Raw genomic sequence first — 19844 nt, 5'->3', positions numbered from 1 at the left:
ATTTGTAGGCGAAAATATTTTAATAAAAAAAATATGACGACAAATTTTACGGTGCATTAGTAAAAGCAGAAAAAAAAATTTGAGTGAACGGATGTTGATTATTGAGATGTCAATTTTTGGGGGTTGATATTTTCCGGGCAGTTATTTTGCATATGCTTTTACCAAGACACATGTGGTAAATATATATATAAATTTAATTATTACATATGTATATAGTTGATAAATACATGAATGATACAAAGTGTATGTATGTGTATATATTTTGAGGAGGTATTCTAAGGTTCGAAGGTGATATGGTGTGACTGACTAATTATGTTTTAAATTAATCATCGTTTTGTCACCTCAAGCCTTTCACAGTTTCTATTTAGCCCAGAAGCAGCTTTGGCTATACACACTAGCATATGTCCCCCCCTTAAATTTACTCGGCCAACTCGTTAACCGACACTGATATGTATATTCTAATAATAATGCAACTTGGCACAACATGTATATAACGATGACTTTTTTTTTAAACTTTTATTTTTTTTTTTTAGCCTCATCATGTACTTTGTTTGACACTTTGTTTTGACAAAGTGTATAATGACACTTCGAAATTATTGAAAAATTTTAAAACTTTATTTTTTTGTTAATAAAAAAATTAATTATGTTTTCATTTTTGATTGTTAAATATATTTACATATACTAGAAAAATTATATAATTAAATTTCTTATTTTTATTTTAATTCAAAGGCAATTTTAATTTTTTTTCTTTTGATGATGATGATGGACGATTATTATTTTAGGATCAAAAATTGAAATAATGATTATCGATTCTTCGAAAAAAATCAAGATCGATTTTATTATTTAAAAAGAAACTTGTTTTTTTTTTACACATATTTTAAATTAAATATTTATAATATTAAATGTTTTTTTTTTGTTTTATAAATTGGCTAAAATTTTATATCGAAATTTCTTGGAAATTTTTGTCGTAAAATTTAATTTACCAATGAGTTTACTTCTATAGTTTTTAAATATAAAAATAAAAAAATGATAATTGAGCCAAGAAATTAAATAAATAAAATAAAATTCAATAAATTAGCTAAGAGATTTAGGTTGAAAAAAAAAATTTTTGTAGTTAATCTTGCTGAGTGGATATATCATTAATAACAAATATACTGTGACGAATTCGTTGACAAGTTAAAGCTGCTTTGGTATTAATCATAACCTCATAGTTTATATTAATTCAAGTATCATAAATAGATAGAGACAGACAAGATGAGCTGTTAACCCAACGGTGTCTAATTGCTTGCTTTTGCAGTATAATATTTTATATAATCGACATTAAAAACACGCACATCCTCACCTACATAATACACACAAATATAAAAGATTTAAACAGTGATGACAGTTTGTTTAAATGCAATTAATATTGCTCTGTTGATAGTCACGTTATCTGTTTATCAGTAAATTAAATTAAAACAAAAAAGAAATTATAATATCGAGGGTAAAAAAATTAAGTCTTTTTGAGATTTCATAGAGATCTCTTCGAAGTCTCGTTTGTGAGACGGATAGAGATTGTTCAGAGACAAATTAAAGAAGAATTGAAGAAAAATTAGAGACGAATGCAAAAGACAAAAGAAACCCTTAATTTTACAAATAAATTTTAAATCAATTTAAAGACGAAAATAAAAAATAAAAAAAAAAAAATATTTATAATTTTACTGAGATGGAATCAAACAGAAGCAATAATAATAAACTTATAAATTTCATGTCGACCATAATAATTTTTTTTTTCATTTTTACAGCAATCAGCTATTCGAATTTTACATTGTGATGGTGCTTGGCAGTTTTAACACTTTCAAGCGCATCGTATATCCAAACCAAACAAGGTAAAACCTTGAAAGACGAGGATCAAATTTATGAATATTATTTTCCAGCAGATGTCTTTTCCGATAAGACGTCGTCGGTGTTTTGTAATTAATGACATCTAAGACAAGCCAAAAATGAAGGATAGAATATAACTGTGCAAGTTAATATATATAAGAAGTTTGAAGGACAAAAGAAAGGAAAAATTGAAACAAGAAGAAAATAATATAAAATGAATATACAAAAAGAAAAAAAGGAAGAGGGAGTTAGTGAGTAAGAAGAAGAAGACAAAGATTCTATACTTGGTTTATTGATAAGGCAAAGCATCAGCTAAAATTGTGGGGTATATATAATAAAATACGACAATGCCCGTGTAAATTATGCCGCAATGACTTGGTAGTTTTAAAGTCAGGAAGCTAACATTAGCCGCATTGATACAGCTCTTGCTTTTGCCATTTTCCTTTTTATATACCCTTGCACCACCTACCCTCTTTACTCTTCTATACCACCTATACTTACAACCATTAATATTACTTTACCAACATGAAACTCAAATTTAAAACTTTACATAATATTTCTTTCATACTTTTTATTTATATACTTGATGAAAATCAATATACAATATTATTTCATTCAATAGAAATAAATAAATAAATAAATAAAAAAGGTCAGTGAACTGTAGATTGTTTATAAACTAATAACTCGACATTTTGCCTAAAAAATAATCTAAAGAAATGACAAGTAGCGCGCTCTTGTAGTGATTTAAAGCTCGACATAACCTCAAACAACAAAATTGAGGACTTCAAATCTCTAAGACTTTCAAAGCTAGTCCAAAGAAAATTAGCAGATTATTTGTGCCATAAAAGTAGCCTATTTTCATGGTAAATTATATGGTTTTTTTGACTTCAAAAAAAACATTGGAGGTTATGACAAGAGTCACTTGAAATGAGTGACTTTTTTTTCTGTAATTTTCAGGATTTTTCGATGAGAATTGTAATCATTTCTTCAAACATAAACATGCTTTAGCAACACTTGGATTTCATTGCAATTAATCAACATCATCACAATGAATAATAATTATATTTATTGATAGGAATAATGCGCATGCATGCGTACACACCTTGCAAGTGTATGTATGTATTCACAGAATATAGTATGGAGAAACAAATGAGAACCACAAAAGCTTCAGTTGGATTAAGTAAAAACAAATTGTCAGGATTTACGTTTGACGCAGTAGAAAATCAAAAGGACAAACAATTAATAATCCAAGTGTTAGAAAATACAAAACAATTAATCAGAATTAAAACAGGGTGAGAGATAAAATAGTATACATATATTGCATTTGTATATATAAAGGGCACGAAAATTTAAGTGAACGAAAAGGCAGTCAGAAAGTTAAATTTTACAGTTTGTTATATATATAGTATACAGGATATAACAGCATGTTGTAACTATAAAGGAAGTATGAGAATGAATGAGAAATTGAAAGTGAACTTTGGGATAAACAAAGGTTTACATCAGTGTCAGTCGCAACAAGTCTGATTTTGTCTGAAGGCCAACACTATGAATATTCACCGGTCATTTGGTTGACCCAACAATTTCAATATTCACACCCACTATATATCCAACTTTACCACCCTCTTATTTAACCCTAAACCTCATCATTTCTCTTTTCTTTACTATTTATATATGTATCAGTTATTCTTTCGCGAATAATTAACATTGAAGGCACCAAAAATATATATATAACATCAAAACCAGCAGCCAACGTAACTCAAAGAATAAAATTATATACAATATTCATTTGTCCAGCTGAATCAAGTTTTTCACTCTTTTATATTCACTTGATTCAATCTCTGCTTCTCTCTCATGATTCCCCATCTCCAATAAACGTAAATAGAAAGTGGGCGATGGTCCGAAAAGTAAAGGTATATATATATTGAGGGGTGAATCACAACTGATCGTCATAAACGTTATGAGAGCCGAGTGTTTTTGCTGGAAGAGACATATAGAATGAAAGGGATTTTCCACCCTTATACAGTGGTCATTGCCTTTGAATTTGAAATTACATTTTGCAAAAGCCAAGTGTCGATTCCAATATATACTAACTTTTAATATAAACCTTTCATTTATTTTTTTTTTTTTTCAACGCCTATATTTGATCATGAATATTTTTTATGGATGCATGCATTAATAGAAAATTTATATTAGTGATTTTAGTTTTGATGATGAAACAATTAATTAATGTATTTGCTTTGTCTTAAAAGTGATGTTTCAGATTTAATGATAGACAGTGATCAGACAAAATAATCCATATACAGAGAAGAGTTGAATTTGTCAGAGGACAGTCGAATGATTTAATCCCTGAATGATGGACGGTCCTGTCATTACGATGATCTGCGTCGCGTAAAGTGACAAGTGGTTAGGATCACCATGTTACCCGTACCTCTCGAAAATAGTTGTGTATATAGAGGTTATACGATTTGAAGAGGACGCACAATTTCATGCGGTGATAGCACGTGGATTTCAATCCATAGAGAAGCAAGAGAATGTGATTTAGAAAACGATGAGATCAACGGGTTAAAAGGGGTGCTCGCACTAATAGAGAGAATGATTTTTTGTTTTTACTATTTTAGAGGGATGAGAGAAGCAAGTAGTACACACAAACCGTACAAATCATGTCGGTATTACCATGTCAAGCACGTGGAATCAACCTGTCGTGCAACTCGAAATCTCGATGTTGATGGTAATACTGATTTATCGGAAGCAACGACAACTATGCATACACAAATTTTGTATACATGTCTATTTACATCCAGCTATTCTCTCACTAGATTTTTTTATTTTTTTTAATTTAAATATAGGTGTTTAAAATTTTATGATTAACATCTACTATTTTCATGAAAATCCATCCGATTGATCAATCACTGATGCAAATAATTTTTCGCTTAATTGAGAATTACGAGAGTCACAATGTGATTATTATATACAAACACGATCAGATAGTTAATTTTGTGCATATAAAATATTATCGTTTTAATTATTTTACTATGTAATTATTTTTAAAAAAATCTATATCGTCAATTTTTGTATTTATGAACTTTTCAATTAAATTTACTTCTTACCTTTCAAGATGCTTTACGATATCTTCATAGGCTGCTCGACAATTTTCCCACACTCCAGATCTAAATTAAAAAAATAAAAAAAAAAAAACATAAATAATAATTAACTACATGATTTTTAGATATACAAATAATGTTTTTTTTTTTTTTTTAATTTAAATTTTTATTTGAAAATATATTTGTCATTAAACGGATGAAAGGACAAATCAGTAGCAAAGAGATTGGGCACTGATTAAAACTGAACGTTAAAAAAAAAATAAATATCCATGGCTTTTGATGTTTTTAGTTAATTTCCGATCTGGTAATATCAATCGTCTTATATTTACAAAAATTATTCAATCCAAAGAACACCAATGAAAAATTAAATAAAAATACAAAAATAAACATTGATAAAAATTTTAAAAATCACAAAAATAAACCTTCAGAAAAAGAAATGAAAAACAAGTTTAAAAAATAAGTGTTGTATAATTATTATTGATGTTTTTTTTTTTGTTTTTTTAAATCTATGGTTAATGTGTTTTGCGTGCCGTCGTTATCATTATTATTCTCGTTGAAGGTCATGGGTGTATGTATATAGAGAAAGGGCCAGTGACAGAGAGTAAACCTATAACGAATACCTAGAACAGGGTTGTGTTGAATTAATCATATTTTCAGTGTTTGTCATGGGCCACCCTGTAAAACACCCCTTACTCCTCCCAATCTCTCTCCTTAACTTGCCTCAGACGTAATCCGTCTTACCTCGTGCGACGAGAGCACCAACGATAGATTTGCATTTTAATTAAAAGCAAAGCGCTGAAATCATAATGCGAAACGTGTGTTGCCCGCCTTTACGTATATAGTTATTGTGTTTATAAATTTATATATATATTGTGTATATAATATACGTATATAAATGATAAATAAATATATGTCTGACCAATTTTAATCAAATTAATTTTGATAGATTTTTTTAGTGTAAAAATTAGTATATTTTCTTTAAAATTATTTAAATATATTGTTTTTTTTTAACTCTTAAAAATGTTTTAATAAATTTGACATTTTTTAAAGAAACTTCAAGCGATTTGACAAGTGGATAATTACATTGCTTTTACAATACAACCACTCAAGTAAATGACGATGTTGTAACCACTTAATTTTAGGAAAATCAAAGGCCAAGAAAATTCAATATACTAATTCATAATGACAGATACTTAATTATTAATTCAAGAAATATATTTCTTAATTTTTTTTTTCTTATTTATTTATTTGTATAATTTTTAAAAATGCAAATTTATTTCTACTTGTTGGTAAAAAAGTTACTTAAAAAGTTGTTTTAATTTATGCTAAAAAAAAATAAAATAATAATCCAAGTTTTTTGTAAGATTCATGTAGTATAAATACATTAAATTTAAAATTTTATTTTAATTATAAAATAAATTTAATGACTTGTAAATTAATATTAATCAATAAATTTATTCTAAGCAAAAAATTATTTTTCAATAAAGTTATGTAAATGTGATAGGTATTCGGGTCATTCGACAAGTCAATGCACTTTTTTATATATATTTTTTTTTATTGAATATGTTATATTGAAAAGGGCTGCTTATTCTACTTGACGTCGTTTTACTATGCTACTTTTTATTCATGTTATTTTGTTGATTTTTTTTTTTTCTGTTAATAGGTATATGTCTAGCACAAGATTGTTGGAAAGTAACTTGCAGCCAAGTATGTTGTAAGAAAAAAATAAATAAATAAGTAGTGGAATGTAAAGTAAGACAAAGAAAAAAAAGGATAGAAAAGATCAAGTAGTGTCGAGACCCCTTATGATTTCCACGGCTTCATTCGTCTTTAAATCCTCTTAAACTTGTATTCTTTTGGCCTCGCGAACCCTTTACTTATTTTTCTATTTTTTTTCATCTCTCTATCTTTCTTTTTACTTTACTTGTATATTTTTCCTTTTTATACACTTAGAGTTTTTTTTTTTTTTTCTACTTTCTTGTGTGCTTTTATTTTTTTTTTATATTTAATTTTATTATTTTTATCTTAAAAATTTTTAAATAATTTATATAAAATTTGATATTTTAACTTAATGAAACATGAATTTACTAAAGTCAAAGTGAAAACTTGGTGCTTTTAAACGAAGGGTCTAGGGTTAATGAAAATGTTTCCCGCTGTGGTAAAACATAGTTGTCTCATCACTGAATATATATAAGTTAAGAAAACTTAAAAGACTTTAAAATAATGACAAAAATCTTGTCAAAAAAGTTTAACGAATATATACAAGTTAAATGATAAAATTCAATTGATAATTTTAACTTGAATAATAAATAAAATTTACCTTGCAAGAGCTTCCATATTTGACATATTTGGATTTACTTTGAGACCTTGTTCAACACGTGCTTGAACTTGTGCTTGAAGATGATGTGGAAGATTTGCTGGTGATAATATTGCCGTATGTCCAGCTCCAGGATGTCCACCAAGTTGCATATACTGCATGTGACTGAGGTGAGTTGGTGGTTGATTATAGCCATTTGCTAATAGTGGTGATTTTTCCATTCTTGAAACGTCTGAAACAAACAAAAATTAACAATTAATTTCAATATCATATTTTAAAAAATAATAGACTAGACTTGTTCTAGTTGTCTATTCATTTTTATTACATAAATATTGGATTGTTTTAAATTTTATTTCATTTTTAAAAATTACAAGAAAATAGTGTTTCCCCTTAATGTATGCCCTGTCACGTTTTTAGCCCCAATGCAGGCGTCATTGACGCCCAAGTTCATCTTGAAAAAAATACACCCCATATATCGTTTGTTTTGCCAACGCCAACAGTTGGTCTCGCAATGATAAGTCCACTTCTTTGATATATTTTTTTTTTTTTTATTTCAACATCCAGCACATACTTGACTTCTATCTGTGAATTTTTTTTTATCCCTCTTTCAAGATTTCTTTCCCGAAATTCGTCTCACATTCTTCACCACGCTTGCTTCATTCGTCAAATATGTCTCAACTTTTTCACCCACGATGACACGCCAGCTACTCGATTTTTTTATATTTCTTTTTTCGATATATTATATTGTGATTTTTTTTTTACTCTTCAATAAGTCAAAGAAAAAAATACACAGTGATAAGCTACTTTACAAATATTAAAAACAATTTATCATTAAGATGAAAAAAAAAAATTAAAAAATAATATATAAAAATAATTTGTAAAATTAAAATTTACATTTATAAAAAAAAAATGAACAATTGATGAAAGTTGTTATTATTATAAATACAAGTTATATTTTATTTTCTAGACATTTTAAAAAAAAATAACATACTATATAGAATTTAAAAAATGTATAATAATTTAAACAGTAAATTGTAGGTTAACCAAGTGTTATGGAGTTAAAATAATTTTGGGACGAAACAATAACTCAAAAGTCGACAGAAAAATGACACTTCTTGTTTCTATGTGTAGTATATACAAGACTAAAAAATTATTTGGCAAAAATAAAAAAAAAAATGAAGAACGTAAAAGAGGAGGAGTGACTTGGCGTCGGCCCAGGATAAAAGGATAAAGGACACGTTTGTATGCCAAAGGGAAAAGAGTGCCTATTCATTACAAATTATCTAAATGGTAGTGATTTTAGGTATGGAAAGAAAGCAATAGAGAGAATGAGATATTTAAAAATGTAAAAAAAAAAAAAAATAAATACACCGGCTGGGGCACCGTTTGACAAATAAGTGGTGGGTTTGTGCTTAAGGCATTGAACAAAACTATCTTATGGTTTCGCACAGTGATTGTCGATCAGTCTTCAACATCAACCAAATAAAAAAAAAAAAACAAATAAACACTAGGCCCATCGGCCACGAAACAAACTCACTTTTGACACAAATCTACATACACGTATACGCACTCCATCGTTATAAAAAATAAATAACTGTATACAAAAAAAAAAACCATCCAACAAAAGATAATCAAAAGATATATATATATAAAAAAAAAAATAAATAAATATCAAACTGACAACCACTGTTAAAGCCGGTCCATGGTCAGAGCCTCCAAAATTGGACTTATTACAACTTATACATATAGAATGCGATTTGAACGATCTGCTCAATAACAGACATTAAAACCAATCTATATGATTTAATGAAATACGTCTAAACTCTCTACCACTTACCTATATTATGGCTCAAGATATACGAACATGGCGCGCGCATTTCATGATCAACAAAATGAACAAAAAAAAAACAAAAATAAGGACAACAAAAAATTTGTTACCATATATATACACGCGCATTTATAAAACCTCCTGAATGATGCAAATATTTTTTATTAAAAAATAATATATATATAAAAAAAAATGCAAGTTTTTATTTTTTATATTCTGCATGTTAATTTAAGGGTGGAGCTGAACGAGTTTGTTGCATGTAAATTAGACTTAAACTAACCAAAAAGACGTACACTCATGTAATGAATCCTTTTTTCGGAGAAAAACACTTGTGGTTCGCTTTGAATCGCCCTTCTGACCACAATACTGTATATAAGAACTATAAAACACAATTTGAGGACTAAAGACTGTTGTATATATACAAAAATAAATGAATGAAACAAAAGGATAAGAAAAAAAAATATATTTATATATGGATAAAAAAATTTACGTGAATATATTTATAATGTTTTACACACATATATATATGAATCATAACTAATTCTAAAAAATAAAAATTTTATACATACAAATGAATATGGGATATCTCATAAATGTCCGGTATTTGTATGTGTTTGTGTGCAAGCTGATGAGGTGACAACCCATAATTATACAGACCACTTTTAGTCTGGGGCCCGCTGACTTTGCAGTGGCATGCAGAGAATGGAGAGAGACAAAAAGAGATAGCAGTCAAGCAAACTACTATACACTATATTGAGTCCCCACTTTTTAAATTTATTTATTTATATTTATTTATTTATTTACTTAACAAATTATTCTCATGATGTATATCCAACTTTTATGTATGTATTTTTATTTGTTAGTTATGCATATGTTCTTTCGAAAGCTTTTTCAAAGTTTTTAAAATAAATGAGGTATGTATTTATTGAATTTATTTTATTGTACAAATATATCTGAGCTTTTTTTTTTGTTTTTTGTCAAGCTTGAGATAATTATAGAACTTGATAAATATATTGCGAAAGAAAATGTTTAAGGTGTGCAGTGTTGTATAATCTTTGAATCAAATAATTATAAATATGTATGTGTGAAATTAATAAAATTATAAGCAACATTTCAGATGAAAGAACACACATAACTGAATGAAATTTATGACTTATATATTGCTAGTATTTTGATATTATCGCAATAAATTAAATTCGTATATGATCGAATACACAGAGAAAGAAATTTGTTTCATATTTGAATGAAATAAATTTAGCATTTGTATATAATCAATATTTAAAATAAATAAATAATTTTTATAAAAAAAATAAATATTAATTATTATAAAATAAATTAAATATTTAAAGCAAATAAATGATTATATTTAATTATTTTTTACATTAAATAATAGACAAAAATAAATTGAATATTCATTATTTATTTAATAAAAAATTAAGTATAAATATTTTTTTTAAATAATAATAGAAAAAAATATAATTCGATTATATAAATTTTTAAAATTTATTATTATAATTTTAAATAAAATTTATTAACAAAAAATTAATTAATATTTAAATAATAATAATTTTCATATTTTTGTTAAATTAAAAAAATTAAAAATAATTCTTGTAAATATTAAATTAAATAATTTATTTATTTGTTTAATAAATTTTCATTTATCTCAAAAATAATAAATTCATCTTTCAATATTTGACAAATGTGTATTGATCAATATAGCGACAAATTAAAAAATATAAAATCAATATCCAGACTGTATTATGTATTGGCGGTTGTATACAAAGAATCGAAGATAAAAAAAAAAAAAAAAGACAAGAATAAAGTTGAATCCTCATATACATACTCTAAGGAAAACGAATGCGAATAACAGTGATGAGTTTCGGTGTATATGAGAGATCCGGTTTTTCAAGTAATCGCAAAGTGGTCGACTGGTGAGATCAAGACAGAAAAAATAAAATAGAAAAAATCGTCTTGTCTCGAGAAGAAGAAGCATAATATTGTAAAAATTTCAAAGCCAATATTAAATTGAAAACTCATATAAAAAATTATCCAACACCTACATTACTCAAATATAATTATTCAAAATTAATTCTTTATTTTTCATTTTCCACTTTTCTATTCACTTTTACTCTTATTTATTTTTTATCCATCGCACCAATCATTTTTTCCTCTTCAATTTTTCAAATCATTCATCTATTTATTTATCAAATTTTCTTTTTTCGAACATCTTTCAAATTCTATTCACCAAGCGCCACTATTTTTTTTTTTTATAATATATATGTCTTATATTTGTTCTTTGCTTTCGTTCTGCTATGTGAAGCATCATCCGAGGGCCATAAACCATTTGATATATATAGTGTCTAAGATTTTTAGAGTTCTGTCAGCCCCGCCTACAATCAAGCCTTAGTATTATTTACACTCTTTTATTTCTATGTATATATGTGTTTTTATTTTTTCTCACTCAATGTTCATTTTATTATTTTTTCATTTCATTTAATTTTTATGGTCTTTCTTTTTCATTCAAAATATACTTACCGTATATAAAAAAAATTACATTGTTTATCATTAAAATCAATATTATACTTTTACTTCTAACATATAATATAAAACTTTTTTTTTTCATCCAATTAATAACAATATATAAAACATTGAATTATAATTAATTTGTAAATTTTAAAATAAAATCTACAATTGTTTTTGTATTTTTAAAAAATTATTTCAACTGTTTTGTTGGAGGTGAAAGTGCTAATGTTTCGTTTGGTATCAAGAGCAATAATCAGAGACCATACGTCTGATGATTGAGCCCTGTATACACCTCACTTTAACGTGCCATCTGCCCAGCAGGCAACCAGTACATACATAAATACATACACCAAAAAAAAAATAAAGTAAAAGACGTAATGTATATCGAGGTGGTCGATACTTTTAACATTAAAAAAAAAAGATAAAAAAAAATATATATAAAATAGAAAAGAAAGGATCTTTGAGCAACATCGGTTAATCCAGTGCATAAACATTCTATTGTATTTCGCATAGGGATGCTTCCATTATATCATATTTCGTTATTAATATCTTCTGACTGGCTGGTCTCGGGAGCAGGTAGAACTCATATTTTTTTTTTTTTTTTCTTGTATTTATTATATTCAACGAAGACTGGAAGAAGGATAAACATTGTCTGCCGACAGGATTCAACTATTTTTTTTTTTATCTCATAAATAATAACAATAATAATTTAATAGTTAAAAATGAAAATTTAAACAATTAAATGCTACTTGTTTTAAATATTTTTATTATTTTGTTTCAAGCTAATTTGAGTAAATAAAAAGTGTATTAATATTGTTGTAATTTTTAAAACTTCAAGTGTTTTTTTTTCATGTTTTTATGGGAGATATAAAATGGTATTTTGGATGAATGAATTGTACATATGTGAGGAATGAGTGTACATGGATTTTAAAATAGACATATGTTAAAGAAATAAAAAAATTTTAATATTTGAATTTTGTTAATGTGAATGTGAAAGATAAAATTTGTATAGAGTTTATTATTTATTTTGTAAATGTATGTATGATCGTAAGAATAAATTTTTAATATATGTGTGGGGGGACAGATGAACCTTGCCAATTCATTGATGCATAATCCCGCGGTATCCGCGAGCATCTGTTGGGCATTGTTTATCGTTTTATGAGGTAATTATAATAAAGAGCATGTATCCACAAAGATTTATGAACAACTAATTTAACATTTCCCTGGATTTGTCTCGAACATTTCATTGCAGTCTGGATAATTTTTTTGTTCTTTTATTTTCTGTATCTTTATTTTTAGTCGCATAATAGTCTGCTATTTGTAATTTATATAATTAACTTGAACTTTAACTTGTTTTAGTATTTATAAAAAAAGAAAATTATTTAATAAAATGAATAAAAATATTTTGAAATAGTGTAAATTTGATATATATTTAATTAGTTAATTTTTTGTATATAATTAATTAATTTTAATTGGTTTTTAATATAAATTAAAAATGATGGAATGATAATTAAGTTGTACTAAAAGTTGTAAGATAAATGTAGAAAAAAATTTGAGATATTTGCCAGAGGCTGAAATAATATTTACAACGTAAGCAAATAAATGTTATACCTGGTAAAATGTGTAACTTATTTTTATTACAACAAACATGATAAATAGTTAAATTTGTACTACATTTAGAGCAAAATAAATTATTAAAAGTACCTTTAATCTTAATGAAGTGAACAGTACAAGAGTTGCGAAAAAAAATATAGCTATAAATTTATAAATAAATAATAAACAATTTTTGTGAAATAAAAAATACTGCAATTTTAAGTTAATGTGTATAGTTTGTTAAATAAAATAAACTTGCTAAAAAAGTTGATGATTAAGTAGATAATATCTTAATTTTGTTTATACTAAAAAGCTTGAAAATTTTTTGGTCAGCTTGATTCACTAAAAACTTAAAAACTTGTGGATAAAATGAAATGAAAAAATAAAAAATAACGAGAAGAGAAAGAAAAAAAAAAAGGGTCAAAAAGGAGTGAGGTAAAATGACAGGGGAAAAAAAAATATACAGAGGGATGTGTAAGTGGAATAGCGGCAGTAAAACCATAACAATGTTACCAAAATGAAGAGGTTTAATACGTGAATGCACTGGTCGTTGGGTGTTTTATTTTAACTGTTGTATACTACTCGTAAAAAACAATCAAGCGACGCGCCGGTCCGAGACACACTAAAATTCTTGATTGTAGCTGATGAGAAGGATGAAACTGCGAATGTCTATTTTAAAATTAAAAACAAAAAAAAAATTGAAAAAAAAAACAAAATGCTTTTTATAAACTTACTAATTTCCGAATGTTATATAAAAATGGATTTTAATTTTTATAAATAATTGTAACAGGTGAAATGGGCCAAGTCACAAATCGTAAAAATGGCAAAAAAATAAAAAAAATTGATAATTTGATGGTACATTAACAAATCGACTTTTTCAATTGATTTTTTTTGCAATAGGTCAGTTAAAATGTCATCTTATTTGTGTGATTAATTTTGAATGATTAACCTTAACAAAAAAATCACAAAAAATTAATAATTCAAACGAAAAAAAATTTATCTGTAAATACACGTAAATTTTTTTATTTTAATTATTAATTATTTTGTTGTTATTTTTTGATATTATTTATGGAAATTAATTACACAAATAAGTCTGTATTTCAAACAAGCTTATGCAAAAAAAATCAATTGAAAAATTTAATTATTAAACGCTGGAGCTAATTATCAATTTGTAATTTTGTTTTTCAACTATTTTTTTTGTTTTTTTTTTTTTCGCATAATTTTCAAACTTTAATTAAGTATTTGAGTAAATATATATATGAAAAATTTAATTTATGGTATATTCAGTGTGTCCTTAAAATAACCCACGGCTTAGATTTCCAATTCTATAATTACTTTAGGATACATTGAGGGACGGAATAAACACACGGGTCAACCGCAATTGTGGCTCTTACAAGCTCCACAGTGGTTTACCAAATTACTTGATTACTACTGTTTTACCACAGCGACTCATCGTATCATGCATATATCCCAAAACCTTCATAAATAATATACATATATATATCTATAATAAATTTTAAAATTTCAATAGACAAAAAAAAAAAAAGGAAAAAAGCTCAAAATGAACCTGTTAAAATGAACAAAAAGCTCTATGTGTGTAAAATGAACAAAATGGCAAATTGAAAAACGTATATATCAAAATAAAAAAATAAAAAAATATATATGAAAACAAAAGATGTTTAAAATTTGTTTTTGTTCTGATGGAAATGGAATTTTTATTTTTCATTTAACTACAACCAAATGTTGAGCCAATAAAGCTTGATATTTTGATATGGTTTAAGTTTGTGTGTGTGTATCAACTCGATTGTGTCATATGTTTACACAATGAGGTTCAATCTCGGATAACAAAAGATAAAAATATAAAAAATTTCAGCTGTATAATGAAAAAACTCCAAATTTTCTATTTTTTTTTTTTTTTTTGGCAATTTTTTAAATTAAATTATCGACTCATTGATGTATATGACATTGTGTATGGTTTAAATTTTAAATATTTAACACTTAATCGAAAGGGAGGGAGGGGGAGAGGTTTATCACAAACCTTAAAAATCATTTGTTGATTTTATAATTTGATTTTTTTTAAATGTGATTTTAACGAGTTATTATTTGTGATTTTTTTGAATTCTGTGACTTGATGATTTCAAGTGATTTTCAATACTTCAAATGACTTCAAAGATTACTAAAATATTATTTTTTAATTTTTTTTAGAATTTTAAATGATTTTATGCTACTTTCAAGTGATTTCGAATGAAATTGTCTAGTGAATCTACTTTTAATAAATTCATTAAATTTCAAAAAAATTAAGGTGATTAATTAAGCATGCTTAAGGCTATGTTAAATAATATTTTAGTATTTAAAATTAAACTTTACAATAAAAATAGGATATAGTTTATTAGCTACAGTTAATTTGTAAAATAATAAATTATTAATAATCAAATTTAAATAGCCTGATAATCATACCACCCAATCATATTCAAAAACTATTTTTTCTTTTTATTTATCTGTCAGGGACTTTGGGTATACATATCACTTATCAATTTTTTTTTTTCAAAGATAATATTTCACTGTAATCTCTACATTAATATTCCATTCAAAACAAATGTTCAAATATCTATAAATAATATTTATTTTCCAACAGACAATATATAATAACGATCTATTGTTGTTCCCATTGTTTCATTGAAATTGCAACTAAATGAAGCTCGTTATTACAATGAAATAATGCTCCATCATATTAATCAAATCACCAAAATATACAATTCAAATAAACAATGAAATAAATCATTATAAAAATAATAAAAAAACTATTTCTCCTGACATTTACATAAAATTATTTTTAAAAAATCCAATATTAAAATTAAATAATCAAATGATAAACACAAAAAATAAATACATAAAAATTTGATATTATTAATTTTCCTGTATACGGTGTGTCATGAAAATTTACTCAATATAATTGGCAAATGGTATATTCATTAACATTCAGGAAAACGAGTTTATTTACTGGTTAAATTGACATAACCCTGAGGGGGAAGTAAAGAAGAGAGAAAATATATAAATCAAAAGAGAGCTACAGATTCAAATAATAACAATGATTATTTACTCAAACAATTTAGTTACCATGAAAAGCCCAGATTATTGCAATGTATTAAATATATAATTTAATGAAAATTTTCATTAATTAAATATAAATTATATATTTAAAAAATGCCATAAATATTATTATCAAAGAAATAAATGTGTATGATAATGTTGCCAATGGGACACCAGGTGGTATATATTTCACATGATGATATTGATATGGCTGATGAAAATAAAGATGACTAGATGATGTGTTTGACCTAATTGATTGTTGTCCCGGTGGTTTGCTGTTGCCACTTGGTTATACTATAAACTGCAAGCACGCGGATGGCAATAATCAAGTGTGTCGGTAGCCACTATACATAATGCACATTTATGCAATATACATATAGATTTTAGATATTGAATACAAATATATTTTATATATGTATATTAACCAAGTGTATATATCAATTTCATGATGCACACTTGTTCAATAACATCTCAATGTGTTTATACAAATATTTCATATATAATTAATCATTAATAATATTATCAATGTGGTGCATTATGATACTTGAAGTTCATGAATATATTTGTGATTGTTTGGAGACTTGTGAGTATCATTAACATCAACAATATTAGTCAATTCATTTGCTAATTAATCAGTCAAATTTATCGATAATTAAATATATTATTTAACATTTTTTACTGTTTGTTTTTTGTTTTAATTAAAAGTAAATAGTGAAATAAATTTTTTTAGAAAATTAAAACTCACCTAGATGTCCATTTTCGTAATAATCTCCATTGTCGAGTCTGTGTTTTTTAAGTTGATGCCCAGGATGATGACCAGCAGCAGCAGCAAGATGACTTGCAGCCAAACTTAGTCCAACTGATGCTCTTTTAGGTGGTCTTCCTGGCCTGGAGCTGCACAGTGGTAGAGAGTTACTGTGGTCAAAGACAACCGTCGTCGAGATAATAATTTACCACGACGATTTAAATAGTATTTGTTTTTATCAATAATAACTTAAAATAATATTGTAAATTTCATAGAAAAAAAAATATATATGAAGAAGTTAATTGTTCATCTAACAATTTAAAAACATTTCGAGAACTTTTATATATTTAATAAAACAACATAGGTGTATATTGAGATTTAGAGTCTGCAAATTTATTTTTCATGCAGGCGCCACTGAGGCGCTTGAAATCTTTCGTCTTTTTTTCTCTACCTCACACACAAGTTTCTTTAAAAAATTTTTTATTTTTTTCTTTTCATCATCATTCCTATACACATAATATGCATACAAATATATAACCAAAAAATTTTTTGCCCTGGTTGTAGCACCTTATATATAAATCCAAGGTTCTCAATTCTGTCTGAGTTTGACGCGCGATATTCTTCGTGATTCTTGGGTTCTTGAGGCAGGTCCATTAGTCTCGGAAATTTGTTTGAACCAAAAAAAAAAAAAAGCATAAAAAAAACAAATAGAGTCAAGAAAAAAAATATATATATAGTATAGATATAGTGGAAGAAACAAAATAAAAATAAAAATTACTTTTCAAGCAGAAGATTAATGTATTTTTACATGCAGAGAATTCTTCAATGTGATTGCTTTGTCTTGGTATTGTAGAGTACATGAGAACCCATGGTTTGTATAAGTCAGAGCAATCTCATAGTAGTCAGAACAGATTTGTAAATCTAATTTTTCATCCAACGTGTGTGCCTATTGCTTTTTTATTCGCTTCAATGAAATTCAAGTCACAAACTCTCTTTATTATTCTCCCTCTTAGGCTTAAATAAAAACTTTTTCCTCATACTTTGACAATTTTTTGTAGTAAAAAAATATAACCAACAAATTTTTTCTACCATCATCATCAACAACAACAACAGCAACAACAAAAATTTGGCACTTGTCTTGTTGTTGTCTTTGAACATGATTATTTTTTTCAATGCAAAATCATGTCACATCTTGATTTCTTTTTTATTATTTTTTTTGTATTAATATTTTTTTATTTTGGCGCAAAATACTCAAAAGATACTCGTGGTTGGTTTATACCGCTTCTTGATCTCTTAAACCGCTTAGCTTCGGGTTACATCGAAAACAAGAACACACTCTAAACGCTTAGTTGAGTTACCGCATAATACTAAATCCTCAATGCTTATTTGCATACTAAATATTATTATTTATTATCTTTTTTTTTTTATTTATTTTTATTGTTTTAGTGTTAGTAATAGTATTTGGCGAATTGATAAAATTAATAAAGGCTTATTGGAGTCGATAGAAATTTTAAATAATTAATCGATATAGAAATCAATTGTTTGTTGCAAAAAAATATTTTAAAATAAAAATTTTACATTCAATTCATGGGCAAAATAACGACAATTAATTATTTTTTGCATTTATTTGTTGTCAGAATTGTTTTGCAAACTTGGAGGATTTTTAATTTGAAAATTATGACAGAAAATATTGAATTTTTGAAATTTTGTAAAAGAATAAAAATTACAAAAAAAAAGAGTTGTAAGAAGGACATAGAATAAAATAAAGAAAAACCGTTTCATCGAGCACGAAATTCAAGATAATGACCTACCGCCTTGCTTCGACTCTTTTGAATAATTCATGTCCGGCTGTGAAATACATTGCATGGATCGTTAAGTCAAAGTAACTGAAAAATATTTTGATGCACCGTCTGTTTATGAGTTTAATAATTTGAAAGTTTTTTTTTTTTTTCTTTCAATATATACAACAAATGTATAAATATCAAATTGACATGTGAATATATAATTTTTAATTGCAATAAAAAAATTGAAATACGATGAAATTTAAAAGTTGGATATATATTTAATTTGATAATATTAAAATAGGTTAAATGAATAAATAAAATATATATACTTGTATGTATATAAGAGTACGAGAATATTGGCTGACTAAAACAAAAAACTAAAACTTTCCACGGAAGCGAGCGCGTAATTAAGACAATTAAGGTACTCACGATAAATCACACTGTACTCATCTACCTTGGGGGGATACAATATCGCATCGACAATCTACACGCGTTCCAAGTTGAACAGCAGCTTGATGCCACCAACCTCGATTTACTTAATTTTAATTTTTTACTAAAAATATACATACTTTTTTTTTGTTCAATACAATTAAATCAATATTTATTTGAGATAAATGAAAATTTATTAAACAAATAAATAAATTATTTAATTTAATATTTACAAGAATTATTTTTAATTTTTTTAATTTAAAAAAAATATGAAAATTATTATTATTTAAATATTAATTAATTTTTTGTTAATAAATTTTATTTAAAATTATAATAATAAATTTTAAAAATTTATATAATCGAATTATATTTTTTTCTATTATTATTTAAAAAAATATTTATACTTAATTTTTTATTAAATAAATAATGAATATTCAATTTATTTTTGTCTATTATTTAATGTAAAAAATAATTAAATATAATCATTTATTTGCTTTAAATATTTAATTTATTTTATAATAATTAATATTTATTTTTTTTATAAAAATTATTTATTTATTTTAAATATTGA

General features: G+C 25.7%; 1 protein-coding gene across 8 annotated transcripts in view; it reads right to left on the bottom strand.

Moving 5' to 3' along the window:
- The window catches only part of LOC122855218 (dachshund homolog 2), a 140207-nt gene that overhangs the window by 64840 nt on the left and 55523 nt on the right, over nucleotides 1-19844 (bottom strand). For 4 of the 8 annotated variants that reach the window (XM_044156414.1, XM_044156415.1, XM_044156421.1 and 1 more), the window contains 3 exons: nucleotides 17061-17230; nucleotides 7285-7513; nucleotides 4971-5030 (listed from right to left, as the gene is read on the bottom strand). In XM_044156414.1, the coding sequence (XP_044012349.1) occupies nucleotides 4971-5030; nucleotides 7285-7513; nucleotides 17061-17230 (459 nt within the window). The remainder of the gene's footprint in view (nucleotides 1-4970; nucleotides 5031-7284; nucleotides 7514-17060; nucleotides 17231-19844) is intronic. The other 4 variants (XM_044156420.1, XM_044156417.1, XM_044156416.1 and 1 more) reach the window with 2 other exon arrangements.

The sequence above is a fragment of the Aphidius gifuensis genome, linkage group LG4, assembly GCF_014905175.1.
Source record: "Aphidius gifuensis isolate YNYX2018 linkage group LG4, ASM1490517v1, whole genome shotgun sequence".
Classification (NCBI taxonomy): Eukaryota; Metazoa; Arthropoda; class Insecta; order Hymenoptera; family Braconidae; genus Aphidius; species Aphidius gifuensis.
This window is presented reverse-complemented; position numbering and strand designations above follow the sequence as displayed.